This window comes from Cynocephalus volans, chromosome 9 (genome assembly GCF_027409185.1).
Source record: "Cynocephalus volans isolate mCynVol1 chromosome 9, mCynVol1.pri, whole genome shotgun sequence".
Lineage (NCBI taxonomy): Eukaryota > Metazoa > Chordata > Mammalia > Dermoptera > Cynocephalidae > Cynocephalus > Cynocephalus volans.
Window position 1 is genome coordinate 21998615 of NC_084468.1, and position 17650 is coordinate 22016264.

The following is a 17650-nucleotide window of genomic DNA, read 5'->3' on the forward strand; positions in this document are numbered from 1 at the left end:
AAGTCAAAGGATGACACTGTAACTGTGACTTTGAAAACAAGAAGGTGGTTCTATCTGCTGCAGTTATTTCAGCTATTTGTCAGTTGCTGTTGGTGGTGATACTGCCTTTTGGACCTACAATCTGACCAGATCTTTGTTCCAGAATCATCTCATCTCCTGGCTATATTCTTATGAAAGGAGGGTGCTTATAGGCTCTGAGGGTGAGGCAGATACAGGCGAGACCAAGGCACAGGTCCAACATGTGGCGGGCGAGCCCCACCGCTAGGGGCCGCTTAGGGGAAGCCCCGGGCGGGCGGGGATTGCGTTTCGGGGCGTGGCCTCCGCGGCGGCTGCCCGCCCCCCGCTCCTCCTAGACGCGCGGGGGCGCTGTGGACTCTCGCGGGTTGTGCGTCGCTCCTTTCAGCCTCCTTGGTGCGGACTGAGACTTTCAGGACGGCGGCGGGAAGATGGCGGCCCCCACGGAGAGTTTTCGAGCAGTGGAGGCAAAGGGGAGCGTGGGGCACCGGGGGAGCTCGGCGGTGGAGGTGGTGCTTCCGTCGGATCCCACCGTTTCCGCCCCGCTGTGCCCTCACGGTGTGTCAGCGTCCGGGCTCAGCCTGGCGGTCGGGCGCCAAGGGCGTGCGTTGGCCCGGAGGTGCCTTGGGCTTTCAGGGCTCCCGACTTTTTATCTGCCCCTCACCCCACCACGTGCGATGCCTGCAAGATGCCCTTTCCTCGAGACGTTTCAGCTTACTCGAGAAACCCTCAGAGTTCCCACTGTTGTCGTTTTGGCTCCAGGGCTGTTCCATCTCTTTTTCGTGGGGGGAAGAGGTGGAAGATAGACAAAGGGGAGGATGCATGGTATTGAATCATTCCCGTTGATAAGTATTTAGGGATTTTATTTGTTGATTTGCTGTCTTTTCAATACAAAAAAAAAAAAAAAAAGTTAGGAAGAACGGTAAAATAAGTTCTTGCCTGGAAACTAGACCTAATTTTTCTAACTTGCAGCAAGAGGGTGTGTCCAGCTCTAAAAGCTCAGGTTTTCACTGAAAGGATAGCTGCTCGGGAGATGGCAAAGTGCTCTCCTTGTTTTAGTCTTAGGAGCCAGGTTTGTAGCATTCACAATGTAGACAGCAACTATAGTGACAGAGCATTTTCTTCTTCGAGAGACCAGTTTTCAAACATTATTCCTACTGAGTCTGAATGTTGTGACTGACAGAAAAAACGCTTATTAGACAGAGTGGTGGATTTAATTATGACAAATTGTTTATAAAACCAAAGCAAGTTTTATATAAGGACAACGAAAACTGGAAACTTGATGTAGATGACTATTGTTTGACGTGTTTTTTCCTTTTCTGGAACTAGGACCCACTCTTCTGTTTGTAAAAGTGAGCCAAGAGAAAGAAGAAAGGAGGAGGTTTTATGCCTGCTCAGCCTGTAGAGATAGAAAAGACTGCAATTTTTTTCAATGGGAAGATGAAAAGGTATATCAACTTTTTTGAAATTTATTTTTGATGTATATGACTTCATTGAGATTGCGTAAACCAATAAAAATATGCGGTTTGATTATTATATGAGATAAATCTCTTTAGAGAGAGATGGAGATAACAGTTTTTTGTTGTTGTTGTTTCGGAGACTGGAGTTCATACTTTGATGACCAGTGTCTTAAACTACTGTCTCAAAGACTTATTTCCCCTTAAGAAGCTCTGAGGTGTTAGTATTGGGTGGCTGACCGTCCGTGTTTTCGTCATTACGGGCTGCTGTAAAAGAATTCCATAGACTGGGTGTCTTAAACAACAAACATTTATTTCTCAGAGTTCTGGAGGCTGAGATGTCTAAGATCAAGGTACTGGCAGATCCAGTGTCTGGTGCAAGTTCTCCTCCTGGTTTGCAGAAGACAGTCTTTTCATTGTATCCTCATTTGCTGGAGAAAGAGAGGAAGTGAGTGCTCTCTCTCTTATAAGGGCACTAATGTCATTCATGAGGGCTCTACCCTTATGACTTAATTACCTCCCAAAGTCCCCACCTCTAAATACCATCACATTGGGGTTAAGACTTCAACCTAAGAATTTTGGGGAGACATATTTAGTCCATACACTCTTTTTGCAAATGTAGGTTTTTTCTAGGGAGTCTAGGTCATGATCATTTCAGAAAGTGTTAACAAAACACTTTCTTTGAACATTTGCATTTAACATTCTTTATACAACTACTGGACGACAAATAACAGCACTTAAAGATATAGTTATCAATTTGGTATCCTCTTGGACTCAGCTCCAGTTAAAGTTTCCAAAAGCTTTGACTAGAGGATATTCAGCTTTGTTATATTAATTGGAACACAGTCTTGTATACCACTCTTCTGCAAATCTGTTAAGATTATTATGTGTTGGTTACAGCACAGTGTTGTAACACCAAGGTCAAGGGTTTGGATACTTGTAGTGGCCAACTGACAAGAAAAAAAAAAAAAAGATCACCTTGTGTAAGTTAGTCTCTCAGTGCTTTTTAATATGTTGGGTATTGCTTCAGATGGCTGTAGAATTTCCTGTTTTCTGTGTTTTGTTTTGTTTTCCCCTGAAATGAATGCTTGTTTACAACACTGAGTTGGTTGAATTTCTGGCTTCTTGATGTCAGAATGTGATAACTAGTTTTTCTGGGATGGTAGCAAGTTTGATAGCATATTAAATGGGTTTTGTACTCTCTTTCAGTTGTCAGGAGCTAGACTTGCTGCCAGAGAAGCTCATAACCAAAGATGTCAGCCTCCCCTATCGCGAAGGCAGTGTGTGGAAAGGTACTGATGCCATGTCATTTTTCTTTATTATTTTAGCTATAATGTTTCTTGGTTGTTGTTTTCTGTGCCTTTAAGTTTACTTTCATTTATTTATTTTTATTGTGTTAATATATTTAAATACAAAATTTGCCACTTTAATCATTTTTAAGTGCAGTTCAGTGTCATTAAATACATTCACAATGTTTACAACCATTATCACCGTTTATTCCCCACACTTTTTCATCTCCCCAAACAGAAACTGTCACCATTAAGCAATAATTCCCCATTACTCCTCTGCTCAAACCCTGGTAACCTCTAATCTACTTTTTGTTGCTATGAATTTGACTATTCTAGGTACCTCATATAAGTGGAATCATACAGTGTTTGTCCTTTTATGTCTGGCTTATTTCACATAGCATAATGTCATCAAGGTTCATCCATGTTGTAGCATGTATTAGAACTTCATTCCTTTTTAGGACTAAGTACTGTTCCATTGTTTGTACGGCAGTCCCCCTTTTCCACGGTTTTGCTTTCTGCTGTTTCAGTTACCCATGGTCAACTGTGGCCCGAAAATATTAAATGGAAAATTCAAAAAGTAAACAATTCATAACCTTAAAATCGCACGCCATTCTGAGTAGCATGATGAAATCTCGTGCCATCCTGCTCTGTCCCATGTGGGATGTGAAACATCCCCTTGTCCAGCATCTCCACACTGTCTGCACTACCCACTTAGTAGCCATCAGATTGACTGTCGCAGTGTCACAGTGCTTGTGCTCAGGTAACCATATTTTACTTAACAGTGGCCCCGAAGCACCAACGTAGTAATACTGGCAATTCAGATATGCCAAAGAGAAGCCAGAAGGTTCTTCCTTTAAGTGAAAAGATGAAAATTCTCAACTAAATAAAATAAAAATTGTATGCTGAGGTTGCTAAGATCTGTGGTAAGAATGAATCTTCTATCTATGAAATTGTGGAAAAGAAAAGAAATTTGTTCTAATTTGCTGTTGTACTTCAGACTGTGAAAGTTACAGCAACAGTGCACGATAAGTACTTAGTTAAGATGGAAAAGGCATTAAACTTGTGGGTGGAAGACATGAACAGAAATGTGTTCCAATTAATGGCAGTCAGGTTTGGTCTGTCTGTGGTTTCAGACATCCATTGGAAGTATTGGAACGTGTTCCCTGAGGATGAGGGGACTACTGTATATACCACATTTTGTTTATCCAGTCATCTGTTGGTGGGCACTTGGGTTGTGTCCACCTTTTGGTTATTGTGAATAATGCTGCAACGAACATTGGTGTACGAATATGTTTGAGACTGTTTCAGTTCTTTTGGGTATATACATAGATGAGTGGAGTTGCAGGGTCGTATTGTAATTCTGTTTAGTTTTTTGAAGAACTGGCAAACTGCTTTCCACAGTGGCTGCACCATTTTACATTCCTACCAGCAGTGTACAAGGGTTGCAATTTCTTCACATCCTCACCAACACATTATTATTATTTTTTATAGCCATCTTAGTAGTTGTGAAGTGGTATATCACTGTGGGGTTCATTTTTATTTCCCTTCTTACTAATGATGTTGATCATCTTTACATGTGCTTATTGGCTAATTGGGTTGTCTTTTTATTACTGAGTAACAAGAGTTCTTTATATGTTCTGGACATTACACCCTTGCGTGTAATGTGTAAATGATTTGCGTATATTTTCTCCCATTCTGTAAGCTGTCTTTTCACTTTCGTGATGATGTCCTTTGATGCACAAGAATTTTTAATTTTAATGAAGTCCAGTTTATTAATTTTTTTTTTGTTCCTTGTACTTTTGGTGTCATAGCTAAGAACCCGTTGCCAAACCCAATGTCATGAAGATTTAGTGTAATATTTCTTTTTTGAACTACTAAACCAAAAATTTTTTAAAAAGCTGTAAACACCTATTTTTTAAAGTCTTTATTATTAAAATGTTTTATTGGGTAGACTGGAATTGAGTCATAGATTTAATTCTTTGGCAAAGCTGTGAAAATAATTCATCCCTCTCCTGTGTCATAGGCATTGTGCAGTATGTACTGGGAGAAGCTCCTTAAGAATCCCCTGGTCTGGGTTACTGATGACAAATGGGTTTTTGTTTGTTTCCAAACTTTATTTTTACTTCTTTTATTTTTAAATTTTTATTTATTTTATTTTAATTTATCAATATACAATGTAGTTGATTTTCATGTCCCTTAACCAATTCCTCCTTTTCCCCTGTTCTCCTCCCTCTCCCCCACATCAATATCATATCTGTTCACTTAACAAGTTCAAGGAATTATTGTGATTGTTGTGTCTTTCTCACTTTCACCTTTGACAAATCGGTTTTTATTTTGATGGCAGCTCCTTCAGGCTACCTGGGCTGCTGTGTTCAGAAGGATTATAAGGCCTCATCTAGGCTAAGTGTAAAGTAGCACTGGGATCTATTAAAACTATCTTTCCTGAGCTTCTTAGTAGTACATTTTAAAGTCCTTCGGTAGAGGAAGCATTTCTCAAGATAACTTGATTGCCCCTTAACTACGGTACTTAATTAGACATGTCAACTTACTTACATATGGGAATTCAGTGGACAACAAAATAATGTTGAAAAGGAAATTACCTACCTGTGAGGTAGGTAGTACTGCGCTGTGTCTTATGTAGAAATTATTTAGTCCTGCAGAGGTGGTTTACTTAGATGAGAAAACTGAGGCTTGCAGAAGTTAAGTAACTTCATGAAATTTATACTACAAGAATGACTGAGCTATGACTCATAACTTATGCCTCTCAGATTCTAAAACATTATTTTTAAACATAAAAGCAGGTAGTAATTAATGTATGATATGTAGTGATTTAATTTTAAGGATATATAAGGAGAAAAGATAAAGGCTTATATAGAGATATATCATAGTGAAATTATTGTAATGAAAAAAAATAGAATGTTGAGGATGCGGAAAGTAGAAAAACATCGACTACAGTTTCTCCCTTGGAACCCATCACCTTGGTCATTTTGTAGTAATTCCTCCTGGCCTTTCTCCCTATGCCAGTTTTATTCATAGTCATAATGTATACTAGTTTTGTATTCTGCCCTTATTTTTTACTTTTATCTGATAAGTGTGTTTTTCATGTTGTTACATAGGTATATTGGTGATTCACTTAACCTCGGTAAGAAAATCTAGATGATCTTGTTTCCCTGCCTGCATAATAAAATTTTAGTCTGGAGCTAAACCACTGTTCTTGTGTTTGTACTCCCAGAATATGGTTTTTTGATAATAAAGAATTTTTCTTTCTTTTGTAGATCTCCTCTGTGGTCATGATAATAAAGAATTTTTGAAATTCATATTTCATGTTAATTAAAACATAAAAACTGGCTAAAATATGAAATATTTATAGAATTTCCAAAAGGTTATTTCTTGGGGTCCATAATCTCATTTTTTTTCTTACCCATAATTTCATGTTTTATCTAGTGCTGATTCTTGAGAGCATGTCTTAATAAAATGATTTTTAGCATCTTAAACCATCTGTGATCCATAACCTTAGCTTTTATTGCCAGAAGCCTCTATCCAACCATCCAATCATTCATTCATTCAGCAGGTATTTGTTGGGGGCCCCAAAATAACTTAAAATGCTAGTAGTGGATTTGAAGAACATATGAAGATTATACAGTATAAAGAAGACGTGTTAATTGTCTATAGTATACATAGAAAAAACTAAGTTCTCAGGAGAGTCAGAAGCATTAGAACTAACTTATGCCTTTGCTGATCAATATAGTTTAAGGACATGGTACTTGAACAGGTTTTAGAAGATGAGAAGAAGTTTAAGCTTTTTGAATATAATGTAATTGATTTCACTGCCTCACTTTGTAATTGATGTTCCTATGCTTTATTATGTGCCTTCTGTGGAGTAAAAAGTTTGAAATTCATCATTCCTCTACAGATTTTTCAGTGCCTTAACAGAAGAAAATCTTACTAAATTTTGGCTTTTTAAAATTGTAGTCTTAATAAATTATGTATTCTTTTAGTTTGTCTTCAGCTTGAGGCTAGCAGTTCATTCTTGTGTACAAGTGGACCTAACGATGATGTACTATTACTTGAGATTGTAATTGTTTCCAGTGTGGATAATTTAATTTTATAGAACTCATTTATAAGTTAGCTTATTAAATAACTTCTATATTTGAAAGTATTAAACTGTATTTAAACTTTATACCTATTCTACGAAGCAAACTTTTCATCTGTTATTGTGGAGTAACAATAGCTTTCAGTTGACTGTTTTATTTTTGAAACCATTAGAAAAGAGTGAGGGTAGCTAGCGAGATAAATTGACCTTTTTTACCTGGTTTTTATTATGGCACTGACAGTGTTGCACAGGTTTCTAGGTTTACAGAATAGGATTTGATATTCATTTTTCTAATCCCACTCTTTGAACCATGCTTTATCTTTCGTATGTGTTCAGCTGACAGATTTACATTTCATACCCGAGATTTGCTTTTCTTTATAGTTTTTATCTGCCTTTTATGCTCTGAAATCTGTTATTATTTTATTATATAGTATGTTTGCACCCTTACTGTGACCTATGAAGTCTTAGGGAAGATATATGAGTACTAAAATCAGCATTAATTTATGTGCATCTAGATAGTTTTTAGTTGATATTTCATTTGGTTTTTTTGGGGGGAGCTCATTTAAACTTAGATTTTCAAGGTCTGCTATTAGAGAAATGCTATAAACATAATTTGTGTACTCCAGGAAAGGCAAATGGAACATCAAATGGAGATCAATAAAAATGACATTTCAAAATGCTAGCCTGTAATTTGTGACTCATGCTGAACCATGCAACAGAATGAATTTTCTTTCCCCTGGGGGTATGTGTAGTAAATATGAATAAGGAGGGAGCGCTGAGTAGTCTTTAGTGCTTTATTTTCTCATGTTCTTTCTACAAAATTTAAAAAAACTTGTATCTGAATGTTAAATTTAAGGCAGTATGGTTGAATGATGATGTTGTGATATGCGCAAGATCTCAGTTTATCTTTTGTCAAGAGAAGGTTAATAAACTAGCAATAAAGCTTTCTGAAGGGCAATTCGGAAATACTTAGAGGAAAGAGCTAATCAACAAGGCACAAAAATATGAGGCTACCTCAAAAAATTTGTGGAAAAATAGAATTAAAAGATAATACGAATTTTTCCATGAACTTTTTGAAGTGCCCTCATGTATCATGTTTATTTGGCAGTGTTCTTTACCTTTTGAAAATAATTAAACTTAGTTCCTTATGGTAGGTGACTTGTCACACCAACTTTAAACTTTCTTTCCTCTGTTCCTAGTGATTTTACAGCCTCTCCTGCCTTCAGTTGGTGTTAGTGTGTGGTAGGGAGTCCTTTTGACCATATTTGAGTAACAGAACCTGATAAAACTTCATCTGTTTGTGGAATCTTCCTTTCTCAGGTCATCTAAAGCTCTAGATTGTTTCTGTCATTCTTTCAGCAATGAATATTTATTTCTCTAATATCAAATGTATACCCCATTGCTCTGTTTAGGTGCCTGACTGCATGTACAATAACTGTGTTTTGGTACTGAATGATAGGGTGATGGCAGTTAACTCTCCACCTGTAGTTCTAGCAGGGCACAATGCTGACTTGAAGCCATGACAGCCTCAAGGGTTAGCACCAAGTTCGCACATGAGCAGACAGTATAGAACCACATCATGACCTCTTTCTGGCTGATGACAATTATAAGTCATCTGTTAATACTGTAGATGCTAAAATGTGAAAAAATATGCATCTTAGAAGTAATGTAATAGAGTGGTTGGATTTTGCTTTGTGATCCAGTCTGGTAGGCTTTCTTTTATTAGGCTTTCTTCTCTTCGTGTATATTATGCTTGGTCTTAGTTTTACGCTTTCTGTTTGTTTTTCTTTTTGTTCTCTTTCACTATATGGTCTGTGTTTTCTTTTTTTTAAATATGTGTTCTATATTTTTTTCTAGTGGTTACCTTTGTGATTTTTTGTACCATATTTAATCCTTTTTTGTCTTCGTCCATCTAAAAAATGAGAAATGATGAACTCAGTATATTTTTTCTTCCTGTCTTTTTTCTTCTGTACAATCACTATCTGATTATAGGTGCTAATTTCTTTTCAGGGTTAACTTTTATGCCTTTGAATACTGCTTTTACCTCTTTTACTTGATTTTCAGTTTCAAATTACATCTTTTGTCCTATGGCTCTAAAACATGAGAAAATCAGTATGCTTACGTTGTCTCCCACCTCTTCTCTTTCCACTACTCCTTTTATTTGGATTTATCTTATGTACATCTTATACTCTAACTGTAATCTCCACATTTGTTTTTCTTTTGATTCTGTGGTTAAATGGATTCAGTGCTTGCTGACAGCACTTTTCCTGTAGTTTCTTTCTTCATCCACTTGGCTGAGATTTATCCTCTAGCAGTTTTTATTTTTTTAAACAGAAGTTTTATTAATCAAAAAATTTTAAATCAAAATCTTTATGTGGCTCTTATATGATTTCATTGATATGAAATGTCCAGAATAGGCAAATGCATAGGGACAGAAAGTAGATTAGTGGTTGCTAGAGGCTGGGGGTGGAGGGAATGTGGAGTAACTGCTGACTGGTGCGAGGTTTCCTTTTGAGGTGATGAAAATGTTCTGGAATTAGATGGTGGCAATGGTTGCACAACTTGGTGAATATAATTGTATTTCTGAATTGTATACTTTAAAGGGCGAATTGTATGGTATGTGAATTATATCTCAATTAAAAAAAAAAAACTGTATGTGGCAATAGAATCAAACAGGTCTGTGAGGTTTTACAAAGAACAGCCGCTCCTGTTTCCACCCCTGCATTTTGCCCTCTCAAGAAGCAACTACAGCCAGCTGTTTTAGCTAATTCTTTTAGAATTTACCTTCCTATCTGTGGAGTACACTTCCTTTTGTATCACATCAAAAGTGAGATGTCTGGTGGCTCACTTTTTGTGATATTAAGATCGATCATATGTTCAAGTATTAGCCAGCCTAAAACATCCATTATAAAGGTCCCTATCAACCTTTTGTCGAATGATTTTAGCAGTAATTGATCATTGCCTAGAGGTTTTAAAGGGTTACAAAATATTATCATTGTTTATACATTTATAGCTGTAATTCTTCTATAAAGAAGAACTTTATTTCATCAACTATTGGTTTACCTTGTTACAGTTCATATGGGAAAGACAAGATTAATGTTTAATTCTTCCTTTCTGGTCCTTTTTAACCAGTTTTCTGAGTGGTTTGGTACTCCAGCTGCTTTGAAAATGGACTAATTGGGCTCATTGTTTTGATGTTTTTAATACCACTATGAAAACATGTATTTTAAAAACCTGGTGTTTTTTAGTCTTGAAATCATTATTCTTTTTGATATAGCACTTTTTGAATTTGATTTAACTTTTATGATGGGGGTTTTATGTAAGATGACCATATAATTTTAATCCAAACCAGGATACTTTTTGAGATTGAGAGGGAGTGCTAACCAGAGGGAACTGCAGGACAGCAGATGTAAACTAGGACTGTCCTGATCAAACAGGGATGAATGGTTACCCTGGTGATATGAGGATTGTTAGGGGGAAATTAACTTTTTTTCATATTTGTCAGCTTTACTGAAGTCTAATAAATTAGATACAATTGCACATATTAAAAATGTGCTATTTGATGAGTTTTGACATAAGCATCTGTTCGTGAAACCATCACCACAGTTAGGATAATGAACATATCCATTATCTGAAAGTTTCCTCCTACCCAATTGTCCCATATCCCTTCGCCCTCTGGGTCCCCAGACAACCACCGATCCACTTTCTGGCACTATAGATTACTTTGCATTTTCTCGAAGTATTATATAAATGTAATCATATAGTGTGTACTGTTTTCTGAGGGGAGATGTATTTATTTATTTAGCATAAATATTTTTGTATACATCCATGTTGATGTGTTTGTCAATAGTTCATTCCTTTATATTCCCAAATAATATTCACTGTATGTATATATCCACTCACCTGTTGTAGACATTTAGGTTTCCTCAATTTATTGACTCTTACAAATAAAGCTGCTGTGAATATTTACGTATAAGTCTTTGTATGGACTCATGCTTTTATTTCTCTTAGGTAAATACCTGGTAGTAGAATGGCTGGATCATATGGTGGGTATATGTTTAACATTTTTTTTATAAAACTGCCAAACTTTTCTAAAGTGCCTGCACCATTTTACATTCCCACCAGCAATGTACAAGGATTCCAATTTCTCTCCACCTTCCACAACAATTGTTATTATCTGTCTTTAATCATAGCCATTGTGAAATGATATTACATTATGGTTTTGATTTGTATTCATGATGTTGAGCATCTTTTCATATGCTTATTAGCTATTTGTGTATTGTCTTTGGAGAAGTGGCCATTTGGTTCCTTTGTTATTTTTTAGTTGGGCTAATTGTCTTTTTATTATTGAGTTGTAAGAGTTCTTTATTTTATGGATATAATTCCTTTACAAAATGTATAATTTGCAAATATTTTCTCCTATTCTTGTACTTTCTTTTCACTTTCTTGATGGTGTCCTCTGCTGTAAAAATGTTTTTACTTTTGATTAAGTCCAATTTATTTTTTCTTTTGTTGCTCACAATAAGAGAATCTTTTGAAGAAAAAAGTTTTAGGTTTTGATGAAATCCAATTCATTGATTCTTTTTCTTTTATACTTTGTGCTTGTGTCCTATTTAAGAAATCTTTGCCAAATCCAGTTATTATTTTCTCCTGTGTTTTCTTCTAGAAGTTTTACAGTTTTAGTTCTTCGACTTTGATCTATGATCTATTTTGGGTTAATTTTTAAATACGAAGTGATGAAAGGGTTGAGGTTTGGAAGTCCAAAGTCCAAAGTCAGTCTCACTAGGTTAAAGTCAATCTGTTGCTAGGGCTGGTTCCTTCTGAAGACTCTTGAGAGGAGAATCCGTTTCCTTGCCTTTTCCAGCGTCTAAGGCCACCTCCATTCCTTGGCTGTGGTCCCTTTCTCCATTTCCATGGTATATCATTCCAGTCCTTGCATCTGTCATCACATCAACTTCTCTCTTAATTCTACTGCCTGTTTCTTTTGATTATATTGGGTCTACCCAGATATCCAGGATAATATCTGCATCTCAGGATCCTTGACTTAATCAGATGTACAAAGTCTCTGTTGTATTCACAGGTTCCATATTAGCATAGATATCTTTGCTGGGGGTGGAGCATGGGGAGTATTATTCAGCTTGCTAGGATAACTTTGTGAAAAAATCAGTTGACTATAACGTATGAGTCTTTTTCTGGACTCTATTCTGTTCCCTCGATCTATTGTATATCTTTACATAAATACCACTTTGTCTTGATTACTGTGACTTTATGATAAATCTCCAAAGCAGGTAGTATAAGTCTTCTAATTTTGTCCTTTGTTTTCAAAGTTGTTTTGGCTATTCTAGGTTCTTTTCATTTTCATGTGAATTTTAGAATGAATTTTTCAGTTTCTACAAAAAGTCCTGCTGGGATTTTAATGGCAATTGTGTTGATTATATAGATAGATTTGGGGAAAACCAACATCATAATAATACAGAGTTTTCTAATCCATGACCATAGTTAATCTCTCCAGTTACTAAGTCATCTTTAATTTTTCTCTGTGATGTTTTGCAATTTTCAGGGTACTGGGGTTGCACGTCTTTTGTCAGATTTATCCCTACGTATTTCATATATTTTAATGCTGTTTTAAATAGTAGTGTTTTCAAATTTCAGTTTCTGATTGTCTATTCTAGTCTATAACAGTACAGTTAATTTTGTGCACAGATGCTTCTCAACTTACAATGGAGTTATATCCCAATAAACCCATTATAAGTTGAAAATTGTAAGTCGAAAATACATTTAATAGACCTACCAAATATTATAGCTTAACCTAGTTTACCTTAAATGTGCTCAGAACACTTACCTTAGCCTACAGTTGGGCAAAATCATCTAACACAAGGCCTGTTTTATAATTAACTGTTGAATATCTTGTATAATTTATTAAATACTGTAGTGAAAGTGAAAAACAGTGGTTGTATGGGTACTCACCATTAACATGCACCTTTCAAAGCACCGTCATAAAACTGAAAAATCATAAATCATACCATCTTAAGGCAGGGACCATCTGTATTGATCTTTTATTCTGCAAACTCTTACTTTTTAGTTCTAGCAGCTTTTTTGAGGATTTCCGTAGGACTTTGTACTTACATGAGATTGTTGTCTGTGAATAAAGAAATTTTAATGTTTCCTTTCCAATCTATGCCTTTTGTTTCTTTATCTTGTTTTTTTTAACTGGCTAGAAACCCTAGTCAATGTTGAGTAGAAAGTATAGGACAGGACATCCTTATTTTGTTCCAGTCTTAAGGGATTCATTCATTCAGTCTTCCATTAATATGGCGTTAGTGGTTTTCCTTAGATGCCTTTTATCAGGTTGTAGAAGTTCCCTTCTATTCCTAGTTTTCTGAGAATCTTTATCATCAGTGGATGTTTGATATTGTCAGGTGCTTTTTGCTGCATCTAATGAGATGATCTTTTTTTTTTTAGATTGTAATATGGTAAATTGCATTGATTGAATTCTAACATCGAAGTACCCTCATATTACAAGGATAAATTACACTTATTCATAATGTATTACCTTTTTTATATATTGCTGGTTTTGATTTGGTAAAATTTTGTTAATTTTTGAGTTTGTGTTCATGAGGTATGCTGGTCTGTAGTTTTCTTGTAATTTTTTCTTTTTTTTTCTGGGTAACACTAGTCTCATGAAATGAGTTGGGAAATATTCCCTCCTCTGTGATTTTCTGGAAGAATTTGTGTAGAACTGGCATTGCTCCATTGTCTTCTGGCCTGCATTATTTTCAGTGAGAAATCTGATGTCATTCTTATCTTATTCCCCTTAATATTATTATGTTCCTTGTAGTTTTCCTTTGTTTCTTGTGCTTGTGGTTCTCTTAGCTTCTTGGATCTTTTGATGTGATTTTGAAAATTTTCATCCATTATATTTTCAAAATTTTTTCTTTTCTTTTTTTTTTTTTTGGTAGCTGGATGGTACAGGGATCGAACCCTGGACACCTTGGTTTTATTAGTACCATGCTCTAACCAACTGAACTAACTAGCCAGCCATTTTTTCAGAAATTTTTTCTGCTTCCCCCTTCTCCATTTTGGGGGCTCCATTGCCATATATTTAAGCCCCTGTGTGTTTCATTTTGGGTAATTTCTAAGACTGTGCCTTCAAGTTCACAGCTCTTTTTCTGTAGTTCCTCAACTGCTAATAATAATCCCATCTAGGGTGCTTTTCATTTCAGACAGTTAAAAAATGTCTTAATAGGTTTGATTTGGTTCTTTTAAATATTTTCTGTGTCTTAACAAGCTCATGCTTTCCCTACCTTTTCTTTTTTAATACAGGTTTATTCAAATGTTTCAATGCCAGTAGAAATACCCAATTTATACAATTTATATTCTATTTTTTTTCCACCAACCTCTCCCCAACCTCCCTCCCCGTCCCCACCTCCACCTCCAGTAAACCTAGGTATGTCCTTTCCCTCTGAAAGTCCAACACACTGCTGTGGTCTTTCTTTCCTTCCTTCTTTCTCTCTTAGCTCCCACTTATAAGTGAGAATATCCTGTATTTTTCCCTTTGTGAATGGCTGATTTCACTTAACATAGTTTTCTCCAAGCTCATCCATGTTGCTGCAAGTGACAGAATTTTATCCTTTTTCAAAAAGTAGTATTTAATAGTGTGTATATGCCACATTTTCCTTATCCAGTCATCTGTCAATGAACATTTAGGTTGGTTCCATATCTTGGCTATTGTAAATAGAGCTGCAATAAACATGGGAATGCAGGTATACCTCTGGCATGATTTCCACTCCTTTGGGTACAAACCCAGAAGTGGGATTGCTGGATTGTTGTGAGGCGCAGTCTCCCAAAGAAAAGAACACTCACAAAATTTGTTAGGGGTCGTGGAAGGTTTATTTCTCTCGCTGGCTGGCGGCTGTCTCTCCAGGCAGTCTGGATAGAGAGCAGCCCCCAGCCCCATTAGGGAAGGGTTTATAAAAGCAAAAACTGCATCCTGTACTATGTGGCCCCTGGGCAAAACAAGATGTGTTTTTCTAAAATTGTCTAGCAAAGCCAGATACAGAAGCCAGAATAAGCAAATGTAAGGCCATTTCTGTAGACTCTTCTGCCTGTCTTCAGGCCGAGTCCCCTAAATAGGTGGTCTTTTAACAGATGGTTAACTAGATTACTGTGGTTACGAGTCAAAACTAGGTAAAGAAGCTTTTTGGGTAAGGGTCTTTATCACACCTGGATGCAAGGGCAGGAAATGTGGTTACTTGAGGAGGGGTCTGCTTTAGAGAGCAACTTTGTCTCTCATCTACACAGAAAAGAGCTGGCAGTCTGTGGTTTTCTTGCTAACACAGGAACAGGCTTGTGACCACAGAGCTACAGAGTGCAGAAATGCATTTAGCTGCTTAAAGTTCACAACTAGGACAAAGATGGAGTCAGTCATGTCATGAAGTGAGGCCCATTACAAGATCATGTGGTAGATCTATCTGTAGTTGTTTGAGAAAACTCCATAGTGGTTTTCCATAATGGCTGTATTAATTTACAGTTCCACCAACAGTGTAGAAGAGTTCCCCTTTCTCCACATCCTTGCCAGCATTTGTTATTCTCAGTCTTTTTGATTATAGCCAATCTAACTGGGGTCAGATGATATCTCAGTGTGATTTTGATTTGTATTTCCCTGATGATTAGTGATGTTGAGCATGTTTTCCTGTTGGCCTCTTGTTTGAAAGATGTCTGCTCAGCTCCTTTGCACATTTTTTAATTGGGTTATTTGTTTTTTTACTGTGTAGTTGTTTGAGTTCTTGTATATTCTGGATATTAATCCCTTATCAGATGTATAGTTTGCAAATATTTTCTCCCATTCTGTAGGTTGTCTTTTTGCTCTGTTAACTGTTTCCTTTGCTGTGCAGAAGCTTTTTATTTTGATATAATACCATTTATTTTTTCTTTTGTTGCTTGTGCTTTTGGAGTCTTTTCATAAAGTCTTTGCCCAGTCTTATTTCCTGAAGTGTTTCCCCTGTGTTTTCCTTTAGGACCTCTACCTTCTTAAACACATGGAATATAGTTATAAGTAGCTTTAATGTTTCTGCCTACTAATTGTGTCATCCATCTTTTTTGGGTTTGTTTGGATTGATTTTTCCCCTAATCATGAGTCATATTTTCCTGTTTCTGTGCATACTTGGTAATATTTGATTGGATGATGGCAGTGTGATTTTACCTTGTTGTATACTGGATACTTTGTATTCCTTTACATATTTCTGAGACACAGTTAAGTTGCTTGGCTATAGTTTGATATTCTTGAGCAGGATTTGGCAAACTACAGCCTATAGGCCAACTCTGACCTTGCCTGTTCATTTACGTTTGGTTTGTGGTAGCTTTTATACTATCACAACAGAATAGTTGTGACAGAGACTGCATGGCCTGCCAAGCTCAAAATATTAAGTTTCTGATCTTTTACAGAAAAAGTTTGCTGACTCTGCTTTCGATGACTTGTATGTAAGCTTTTTAGGTAAGACAGAGCAGCCTTTGTTCCAGGGCTGATTTTTCCGTACTACTGAGTCTGTACCCTTCTGAGTACTTTACATGATGCTTGTGTCTGGTGAGGTTTTTCTACTCTTGCTTGTTGGTAAACAAACTATTCTGGGCTCTCTGTGTATATTCAGTGATTATTCCACCTGCTCCTTTTTAGTGATTCTTTCCCTCGCCTTGGGTCATTTCATCACACACAAATGCTGATCAGTCAGAACTTGGCTAAAGACTTGGGGGTCATTATCAGCAAATCTTGGAATGTGTGCCCCTCTCTCTCTCTCTTTCTCAGTGTACAGCTTTCTGCTCTCCACGTACTCCGTATGTATTCTACAGTACTCTGCCCAGGACTTCTGGCTTCCTTAGCCTCCCAAATTCTCCCCTTGGTCTCATTAGGGAGCTCTGGCTTCTGCATCCCTGGGCTGCCAGCTCTCCACCGGTAGTAAGCTGGCCAGTTGTAGACTCACCTCATCTGTTCCCTTCTCAGGGTTCATGGTTTTGGGCTGCCAGTTGTCCAATATCTTAAAACTGATGTTTTATATATTTTGTCTTTAAAAAAACTTTTTTGAGGGCCAGGATGGTAAATCATGGCTGGCTCTGGAAGTCTTCAATACTTAACATTTAGTGATGAAAAGTAATAGTAGTAAGTTCAGTATTTCTGACCCATTCATTCTTTCCACTCACATTTCATGTCTTAGTGGCCCTTTTCTCTACTGACATTCTTACTCTGAATTGCTAAGAAGTTTTTTCTAATATCCTTCTATCTCTCTCCTTTTTCTTTCCTGTCATAGATAAAGCTGTTATCATGGAAATAGAAACACTTGAGTTACTGGCACAATAGCTTTCTTGCTGTAGTCATTCAGAATACCTATTTGTCTTTGCCTTGTGTTCTTTGACGTGAAACAGTGCTTAGACATTAAAAGTTTTATACTCACTTTGACTCCATGTTAAGTTCACAGTTTTTACACTGCAGTTCTTGAATTTAGTTCCATTGAAACTGCATGACTGGAAGAAAAAAAAAAAAAAACTGTATGACTGTCCTCAGACTATAAGAATCCTTTAGTGTACTACTTAACATGCTTGGATTTAGACATTTCTGACCCTCTGTATGTGGTCCTTAATAATCTTATTTATTTATTTTTTGTTTTCTTACTCTGTTCTCATAGCTGGTATCACATATAGAAAATCAGCAGTTTTAAAAATGTACCAACCATGGTTATTTTCTCTCCTCAATAATCTCTAATAAAATGAAAACAAAGCAAAAAAAAAAAAAAAAAAAAAGATGA

General features: G+C 36.5%; 1 protein-coding gene across 5 annotated transcripts in view; it reads left to right on the forward strand.

Annotated features, from left to right (window-relative positions):
• The first annotated feature begins 445 nt into the window (after positions 1-445).
• ZCCHC4 (zinc finger CCHC-type containing 4) overlaps positions 446-17650 on the forward strand; it is a 50545-nt gene continuing 33340 nt past the window's right edge. For all 5 annotated transcript variants that reach the window (XM_063108030.1, XM_063108033.1, XM_063108032.1 and 2 more), the window contains exons 1-3: positions 446-573; positions 1345-1463; positions 2682-2764. In XM_063108030.1, coding sequence (XP_062964100.1) covers positions 447-573; positions 1345-1463; positions 2682-2764 — 329 coding nt within the window. In that variant the 5' untranslated portion in view covers position 446. The remainder of the gene's footprint in view (positions 574-1344; positions 1464-2681; positions 2765-17650) is intronic.